The sequence below is a fragment of the Ipomoea triloba genome, chromosome 7 (genome assembly GCF_003576645.1).
Source record: "Ipomoea triloba cultivar NCNSP0323 chromosome 7, ASM357664v1".
In the NCBI taxonomy this organism is placed as follows: domain Eukaryota; kingdom Viridiplantae; phylum Streptophyta; class Magnoliopsida; order Solanales; family Convolvulaceae; genus Ipomoea; species Ipomoea triloba.
In genome coordinates, this window is record NC_044922.1 from 6956525 (window position 1) to 6966439 (window position 9915).

The following is a 9915-nucleotide window of genomic DNA, read 5'->3' on the forward strand; positions in this document are numbered from 1 at the left end:
TTGAATTGCTCTAACAGAGATTCAGATTTTCGATGACACCATACACCCCAAGAGAAAACTAAGAAATCACATCCTTATATTTGTAAAAAGCGGATGAATTATATCAGATTTTAAAAAAATGCGGTGTCATTTTCGTAATTATCATCAACTTTACTTTGCAAACTTGAAAACTTAAATATGCAATATGTATTAACTAAAATATGCAAACTCTGGTAATTTTAAGAAACTAAATTTAAATGTGAACCGTAAATGTTAAACCCTCAACAATAAAAAGTGAACCACTAAACAATAACTCAGTCATAAACTTTAAAATCGAAACTCTAAATGCAAAGCACTTTCGCATTTTTGCAAGTGCAATCTTTTAACACTAAATGTTCAATATGCTAATACTAAATATACAGTGGAAAATTTCGAGAAGTACAAATTTTAGTGTTCAAGTTTACATAATAAAGTTGGTGATAATTACGAAATCTAATCATACAAAATTAGTCAAATAGGAAGTGAAAAAAATTGAGTGATTTTTGATAGGAAGAGTTACCCCTCTCTCTCTCTATTTATAGGCACATCAGATTCTTATGAAAATATTTTCAAACTCCATATCGAAGCCTAACAAAAACTCTTCTTGTTGAAAGAGAAGTTACTATTCATTGCGATGGAAAACAATAAACAATGATGGATCGGGGACTTGAACCCGACGTGAATCGAACACGCAACCTTCTGATCTGGAGTCAGACGCGCTACCATTGCGCCACGGATCCATTAGCGATAGATTATATCATACAAAAGATATAGAGTATGAAAATTCTGTTTTGGAATGTTTTCCCCTCAACAGCCATATGACGCAGTTGGTTATCTAAAACTAACAACCTGCGAAAAAGTAAAAACATCTAATTAACTAAACGTCTAAACTACATATCTTGCACTTCAAATCTTCTTTGGCTCCCATACTTGGCCAGGTTTAGTATCATGAAATTCAGACAACAAATAGCACAAGAAACAGAACATGTCACAGAGTAAGTCATCACAAACTAGGAAGGTTTTCGATCTCGATCTGCTGTCATCCTATACTTTTTCAATTCTTCTTTACCTTAAAAAAATTAGAGTTTTACAATATACTAAGAATGAACACATGTATTATAGTCCACGTTGAAACTTAAAAGATAGATTTTAGGGTGTACAATATAATTTCTGGCACCCTACGTAGGGAATCCTAGAATTCCTTTACATATATTTTCCGTTTGAGTTTTTAAAGGGAATTTTTGTTCTCTGATTTGAAAGGAGCAGCTTAACTCAACAAGTATTTTCATAGGACGATTATTTTCTTCATAAAATGTGAATTTTGCTCGTCTAGAGTTACAATATCTATGTACAAGAAGGCAAAAATATGAGCCTCACTCTCAAGCTTAAAATTGATATGTTGGAGATGAACTCTTGACTTTTGATCAAATCTTTTTATGACTGACAAACACCTATGTAACTGTACAGTGGATTGACTTAATTAGGAGTTTGACAAAGATTTCCATCCATAAGTGGTTGGGAAAATAGTCGGACATACATATTTAGCTTAATCCTTATTGCAAAAGAAAATAAATATAAATAAGGTCAACAAAAAACTTGAATCAGCAGTTAGCATACTATTTGTTTCTTTTAAAGATAAATAATTTGACAATAATTACCCTGAACGGTTTAGCGCATAAAAATTTGATGTATGCAAACATGTGAGCATGTGAAAAGTAATTTAACTAGTATTGATGAATAGTTTCTACGTATAGAATATGTTGTATGTTTATCACTTGATATGCAAGTTCTCTTATTAGCTGGTTAACCTATAAAGGGGAAATTTATATATTTAGAAACTACACTAAAGGTACTATTGAACACAAAAAATCAAATTTAAAAATAAATAAAAAATAATAAAGAAAATAAATAAAGAAGAAAGAGTTGATTTGACTAATGAATAATAAATTTGACTTATAATATGACAATTGAAAAGGAACTCACTGATCAAATTAAATGAACACCAGCTTCACAATTGAATTGCCCACTATAGAAGTTGGGCATATTAATACAACAAGAAGTAATCTTAGAGCGAACTTCTAAAGTGCTCAAAAAAGCTACATTAAGCAACACTTGAAGCATAAAAGACACAATCAATGCTCTTTAGAGTTTTATCAAGATTTTGAGTGACTGAGTTGAAAAACCTAACAACAATACACATAGCTGTATTTCAAATTAAAGTGAACCATCGTAATTCACTCATATCTATCGTGAAGCGAACTGGGGTGGCAGATGCTTTAGCTTCAATTTTGAAGGTTTAAGATGTTTGTTGCCTGGTTGTGTTAAATTGACCCTTTTACTCTCTTTTGTTCATAGACAATCCGTTATTAATACATTTTCTTTGAAATATAAAAAAATGATTATTTTTGAAAAAATTTACAAAAATCAATTAACCCTGGCCCCACCCCCTTCCCCCAGAGTTTTGAATATTTAGAATCGTAAAACTTATTAAATAATAAATTTCTAAAATTTTCATCTCCAAGAGTGAATGGGAAAACTCTATTGCATTTTTTTTTTTTGGGTTTTACTTGAATCTCCCTACCTAAGGAAACTATCAAAATTTATGACCAACAACATTTCCTAGTCTAAGTTAGTTTTGATGAAAAATACACTTATACAAATATTGCATTAAAGAAATAGATCAAGCAACTTTTTATTTTATTCATGAAAAGAAATGAAATTGGATATCATTTTTAAGTAGTATATAAATTAGAAATGCTAAATAGTTTGGAAAGACCAAATTATTTGTGAGGTGACCATTATTCTTTTATTTGTAAGCCATAGAAATTATGAAAAGCAATCCATTCTTTTAGGATACATACACTCCTATAAATACTCTATAACCCAATGCCAATGGTCATTGCATCTCTGCAGATAGACTACATTTTTTCATTTCTTCTTACTTTTCCTTTTTATTGTATCTGATTTGCAAATCACAATAAAAAGGAAATGGAGTTTTCTTTTCTGCAGGTCTCCATCGCTATAATTTCCTTAGCCGCCATTGCTCATACATCTTTCGGACAAGCCGCATGTGATTCTGATTGCATTAAAGACTTTGTTGCTGCACATGACGCTGCCCGAGAAACTGTTGGTGCTCCACCTGTTAAGTGGAACTCCACCTTAGCAGACTTTGCCGAATCCTATGCAACCAAGAGGTCTGCTGACTGTGCGGCGCAACACTCACATGGGCCGTATGGAGAAAACATTGCGATGGCCTCTGCCGAATTGTCACCGACAGATTCTGTGAAGTTGTGGATGGATGAGAAGCCAAACTATGACCAAACGTCAAATTCTTGCATCGGCGGAGAATGCCACCATTATACGCAGGTGGTTTGGCGCGACACCACGAGTATCGGTTGTGCTAGGGTTACATGCAAAACTGGTTGGATGTTTGTCACCTGCAATTATTACCCTCCGGGAAATTATGTGGGCGAACGTCCTTATTAAAGACAATTTTCTTTCTTTATTAGTATGATCTTGTGAAATGCAGACAATGCATTATACAAAAAAAAATATAAAAATTTAAAAACTACAATATTATTACTAATGTATTAACATGAAACAAATATTGTTTCATGCATTGATGTTGATTAATTCAATTTTGAACTTAATTCTTTTTCTTTTGGTTTGTTTTACTTGATTTCTTTTTTTTTTGGTTCGTGTATACTATGCGGTATCACACCATTGTGAGTTCAGTCCATGAATACTCTTTAATATTCTGCTGTCAATTAACTACATAATTTATAGCATTAAGATTAACTAAAACCAAAATAAATAAAAGAAGAGAAGGCTAAAGAGGTCATGCATTGGTTTTGTTCGAAAGGCTCCTTCTTATTCTCATGACCTGATCAGTACTCGGTCGGCCTTTTTTTTTTTTTTTTTTTTTTTTTTTTTTTGTTCCGACGAATTCTAAATAAAGAGTTAGAAATAAAAAATAATATTAATGCTTGTTATTTTATTAGTTCTTATATTATTTATTATTCTATGCTATATTATATTAGAATTATATTCTATTGAATGTTCTTAATATTCAAATATATTTAAATTGAATTTGACAGTCCCACAAAAAAAATGATTTTTTTGATATCTTATTTTGAATATCAAAATTCCCCTTTTCGACAAAAGGTATATTTGAAAAAAGCGGATGGATCATATTTGATTAAAAAAAATGCGGTGACATTTTCGTAATTATCATTAATTTTACTTTGCAAACTTGAACACTTAATGTAACAACTAAAATATGCAAATCCGGGTAAAATTTAAAAAATCAAATAAGAAACTAAAATTAAATCTGAATCGTTTTTATGTATTTTTTTCTGTGTTTTTTAAATATTATTTTGTTGTGATTTTTTTTAGATTATTTTATTTTTTTGATTGTATATTTGTTATAAATGTTGTAATATTTAAACAATTTAATTAAAATATTCAATTATACAATTTTATTCATTTTTATACCCATTTTTTGAAAAATGAACCAAACACACAAACACAATTTTCTTCTGCAGCCAAACACAAGAATGTTTTCTGGAAAATGACTAATTTTCCAGAAATCATTTTCCTACTTTCTAAACACACCCTTAAGTTATGTTATATACAAAAATAAATTTAGTTCGGATATCAAATGTAAATTTTTTACATATATTAGACTTAAAAGTAAAAATTATCTCTATTCTATTTAAACCAAATATATTTTAAAATATTATAAATATAAGGTATAAAAGTCACTCAAAATTAAACTTATTTTAATTTTATAACGTTAATCTAAAAAATTAAATTTGAAAAAATAAGTGTTAGTAAATGTTAGGAATAAATTGTAATTGTTTTGATGAACCAAAAATATAATTTTAGACTCCCAATTTTATTTTGAGTCTAGTATAGGAATTACGCCGAATACAAGCCTAGTCAATTGTGTGGAAATAGTGAGAGTATAAATTTTAATTTATACTTGTAAATCGTTCGCCACCACTTGACAAATTGGGGAGATTTTGAAGATTGGTCAAGTCTTGAACGTGACAACATTGGTTCGAATTGCATGAATTAATTCTTTTTGGAAGAATTAATTTAATTCAAGGTGAGGATGTTGCAATGAAATGTCAAAATCAAGAAGTCAACTAGAATGGGTTCTCTCACAAATATTTGGAGTTGAGGATGACCTCTTGAAGATCAAGTAGCGTGACTAACCTTAATTTAAATTAAGGAGATAAGAGGATGACCTCTCAAGATAAGCCTAGGAGAGGGTAACTACAAACAAAAGGATGACCAGGCATATTTAATGTAGAAGAGGCTAACTTCAAGGTGAGGATGACCATGCATGCAACATTAAATTGGAAAATGAGGCTAATGGTGATGAGGATGATCGTGCCTATTTAAAGATGAAGAGGCTGACCGTATGCATCAAATGAAAATGAGACCAACTCATTTTTAGAAGGAAGAGGCTGACTTACCATTTAATTGAGGAGAGGCTGACCATGAACTACATGTATAATAAGAAGGTGGTCAACCTATTATTTCAATAAGAGGCTAAGTATGACGTGATCAAGAAAATAAAAATGGAAGGACCTATTTTTATTTATTCTGAAGGAGGTCAATTGCCAACATGAAGGAATTCTAAAACGAGAAATATTATTTTTCTTAATATGGAATGAGGATGACTCTTGAAGGTGAATTAAATTATTCTTGCTACTTGGAGCTAAGATCAATTTAAGAAAAGTCAAATGTACTTTTCGGTAGCATTAATATAATTATGCTCAAGCAAGAATCACCAAAAAGATATATTTCAGAGCAACTTGACTTATGAATTAGAAACAATTCATCAATTGTTCACACTATCAGCAGATAAATAAAGTCAAGAAAAGGTGGCTACAAGTTACAAGGCAAAATCATGTCAGTGATTAAGAAAGACGCTAGAGGATCATCATAAGCAAATATTCAAATTCATCTGACAGAGTCATCAAAGTTGACAAAAATCATCTGAAGACATTTAATGCTCTGAAGATACATGCATGACGGGCAAATAGCTAATTTAGCTATAAAAACCCAAGAAGACTTGAAGACAAGAATGAAACTAACGGCACAAAAACGGATGAGGAATACAGAGATATCATATTAAGCAAAATGCCAGTTTTGAGCTAAACACGAGAGAAAATCAAGTCTTGAGAAGAAATACTTTTATTTCTTGAGAGAAATTGTAGGAGTGTAGCTTTGTGCAAAACACTCGTGGAAACTAAGTGTAGCTTTGTGCAAGCTAAGACACTTGGTTGTGGAGTATAGCTTTGTGCGAGATACTCGGGGAGAGTAGCTTTGTGCGGGGCGCTCGTGTTGGTCCCAAGGGGATGGGGTACAAGTCTAGAGGGGGGGGTGAATAGACTTGTATAAGATTTTGCAAATCTTTTCGACCTCTCGTGTGTATTGAACTTAGGATGTTTAGGTTCGATACCTCACGAGGTGAAGACAAAGTTTTATGCGCAGCGGAAATATTATCCCCTTTTGGTTAGCACGAGTTTGGGTTAGTTCGAGAGGTGTGATTATATGCAGTGCAATCGAGAAGTTAGCGAGAGATAAAAACAGAAAGTAAATGCAAGAGAGATTTTTAAGTGGTTCGGCCAACCCGCCTACGTCCACTCTTCTTCCAGAAACTCCCTGGAAGGATTGCACTAAAAACTTCCCTTTCTAGTACAATAACGAGCGCTTGAGCTTTGATCACCAAGCCCGCCTCAAGCCTCAGGTTTTTCGCCCCGCTTCCAGTTACTCCACCTCTCGAGCACTTGACCTTTGATCACCAAGCCCGCGTCAAGCCTCAGGTTTCTTTCGCTCGGACAGCAGCCAGGTTACTCCGCCTCTCCTCAGGTTTTTCTCCCCGCTTCCAGTTACTCCACCTCTCGAGCACTTGACCTTTGATCACCAAGCCCGCGTCAAGCCTCAGGTTTCTTTCGCTCGGACAGCAGCCAGGTTACTCCGCCTCTCCTCAGGTTTTTCTCCCCGCTTCCAGTTACTCCACCTCTCGAGCACTTGACCTTTGATCACCAAGCCCGCGTCAAGCCTCAGGTTTCTTTCGCTCGGACAGCAGCCAGGTTACTCCGCCTCTCCTCAGGTTTTTCTCCCCGCTTCCAGTTACTCCACCTCTCGAGCACTTGACCTTTGATCACCAAGCCCGCGTCAAGCCTCAGGTTTCTTTCGCTCGGACAGCAGCCAGGTTACTCCGCCTCTCCTCAGGTTTTTCTCCCCGCTTCCAGTTACTCCACCTCTCGAGCACTTGACCTTTGATCACCAAGCCCGCGTCAAGCCTCAGGTTTCTTTCGCTCGGACAGCAGCCAGGTTACTCCGCCTCTCCTCAGGTTTTTCTCCCCGCTTCCAGTTACTCCACCTCTCGAGCACTTTACCTTTGATCACCAAGCCCGCGTCAAGCCTCAGGTTTCTTTCGCTCGGACAGCAGCCAGGTTACTCCGCCTCTCCTCAGGTTTTTCTCCCCGCTTCCTGTTGATAGTCACAGTTGAATGTAACAATCTCCAATCTGACCACAAGCTATCGTTGAATCAACTTTGATGTAGAGCAGCTTTGGTCACCTTCTGGATGTATGACAGTTTAGCTTTGTAACTCTCTTCGAACACTAAGATGTGTTCTCTCGCTGTATTGAATATCAGGATGATATTCCAAGTTAAGCACTTTGCACTGGAACGTTTTTATCAGACACCTCTTGTTAACCTCTTGACCTCTTTCACAACCCCTTTTTCTTCTGTGTCTTTACGTCCTTATATATGAGAGTAGAAGAATAGTTCCGTTGGAGGGAAAACTATTCCGTTTGAAATTGGTCTCCCACGCCGAACATGGGTCTTTGCACAATTTCAGCATTTTTCATGGAGTAGTGGTCTTGTAACTTGAGCCTTTTGTTTTGTAGTGAATATTCCATATTCCACTTTCTTGAGTTCATGCTTCACTTGCTTCTTTTGGATAAAGTTACTCTTTTTATGTTCCCATCATTCCTTGTTTGGGGAATCTGACCACTTCAGGATTGGTGCACTTCTTGACCGTTTGTGGTGGAGGTCTGACGTGTCATCCACTTCCGTCCATTTTGAAACCTCCCGCTCAGCACCTCTTCAATATTTTATCTCCATGATATTCTTCTTCTCCAAACTTAGAGTATTTTATCTGCACATGTTGACTAACATTCAGCCTCTTGGAGAAGTGCCGGTTTATCGAGACCATAGAAGATGTCTCGACCACTTGATGTTTCAATCCCATGTATCGAGAGGTCTATCTCTCGAATATTCTTTACGTCTCGAACTCGATAGGTATATCGAGAGGTCCTTACCTCTCGAACTTGGCTTGTGTCTCGAGACTTAGTTGATGTCTCGTAGACCCTTATTCCTCCAGAGTTGTCTCGTGCCTGCTTCTGATCTATCTGTTTGCTTACAACACGAAAACTTCTAAGTTGTTCAAACAAGTTTACCTTAAGCTTAAATATTTCCCGAGTTGAGCTCAAATTACCCGGTTGTATTTTCGCTCTTAGTTTACTTATCGAACTTACATTGTTTTGCCTATGTATCGAGACTTGGGGATTCTTACTTAACAGTTGGTATCATCAAAACCTATTACATGATGTTCCTAACAATTACCCCCTTTTTGATGATGCCAACACTTATACTTACTTATATGGCTGATTTGAAAAAGAAAAAGCATTGATTTTATTTTCAGCGCATATGGTAAGTTTGACAACAATTCTACTAAACATGAATAAGTAAACTCACGCAACACCCCCAGCAGAAGATATATGTATTAAGATTAAGGGAATGTTTACATAACAGAGTTTAGTGGAAAAGATTCAAAGAAGTAAGACCAAGAACAACATAAGTATCAATACTTTGAAATAAGATGGAGTTTGGACCACGAGAGCTTACTTCTTGTTGCCTTTCCTTTTCTTGTTAATGGCTTCTCGTGTCTTGATGGGGTCTTTCGGATTTACCAGGCTTAAGTATTCATCTGTGACATCTAGATGCCTGTAGTTCCTGTAGGCTTCCCCCACGAACTCACCATCAATTACTCCATCTTTCCACCAAGCAATACATTCTTCTGGAGACATGTTGCTGTGTGTTGATATTCCAGTGATTTTCAGAAGCTTGAATATCTCCAGAGTCAGAATTTGTTCAGTGTCTTCTCTGTTCCCAAACTTAAAGTTTGTCATGAGAAGATCTATCTTCCTTTCTTCTTCTGACTGTCGTTCTTGTCTTTTTCTTCTTCTTTCTCTGTCCTCTTCTCTCCTTCTCTCCATTTCCAGTGTACGCTGGACCCTTAGGTTTTCTGCCTGTTTGGCATCCTCCACTGCTTTGCTCATGATTCTTGGTATTTTTGGAGGTGGTCCAGCTGGTTCACTTGCTGCCCTTTTCTTGCCCGTTGTATCCCCCTTCTTTTTCTCTTTATTTTCCCCCTTGTTGGCATCATCAGTACGGGAGAGGAGGGTGGACATACCTTCGAAAATAGCTTGAAGTTGGGCAGGGACTTGGTTCGACAGGTCATCGAGTATGGCCTTCATCACATCCTGTCGAAGTTCACTGGAATATTGGAAGGCTCGCAGCTCTGCTCGCATCTCGGCTAATTCAGCCCTCGCACTTGCAGCCTCTGCTCGAGCTACAGCGGCTTCATCAATGGCTTTCCGTGCTGCATCCTCAGCCCATATCGCCTGTTCGAGAAGTTCGGCATGACGGCCTTGGGATTCACTTGTGCCATCAGCAGGCATTGCAGCATTGCGGACCACAGCGAGTATTCTTTCGAGCTGAGCCATCTTCTGAGATTGATCAGCCATGAATTGACGCACTTCGCCAATGAAGACTTCTTCGGCCTGTTGATCATAGTCAGAAGTAGGAG

General features: G+C 36.2%; 1 protein-coding gene and 1 non-coding gene across 2 annotated transcripts; one reads left to right on the plus strand and one right to left on the minus strand.

Annotated features, from left to right (window-relative positions):
- Nucleotides 1-686: 686 nt before the first annotated feature.
- On the minus strand, nt 687-758 carry TRNAW-CCA. Its single transcript has one exon. It is a non-coding gene; the product is annotated as a tRNA-Trp (tRNA).
- Nucleotides 759-2936: 2178 nt separating this feature from the next.
- LOC116026241 (basic form of pathogenesis-related protein 1-like) lies at nt 2937-3677 on the plus strand. The gene has a single exon (XM_031267724.1). It carries the CDS (start codon nt 3007-3009, stop codon nt 3502-3504), a length of 498 nt encoding a protein of 165 aa, XP_031123584.1. The 5' UTR covers nt 2937-3006; the 3' UTR covers nt 3505-3677.
- The last annotated feature ends 6238 nt before the right edge of the window (nt 3678-9915 follow it).

What these genes read in the sequence shown, in the direction of transcription:
- LOC116026241 (XM_031267724.1), top strand. Translation starts at nt 3,007, where the DNA reads ATGGAGTTTTCTTTTCTGCAGGTCTCCATCGCTATAATTTCCTTAGCC.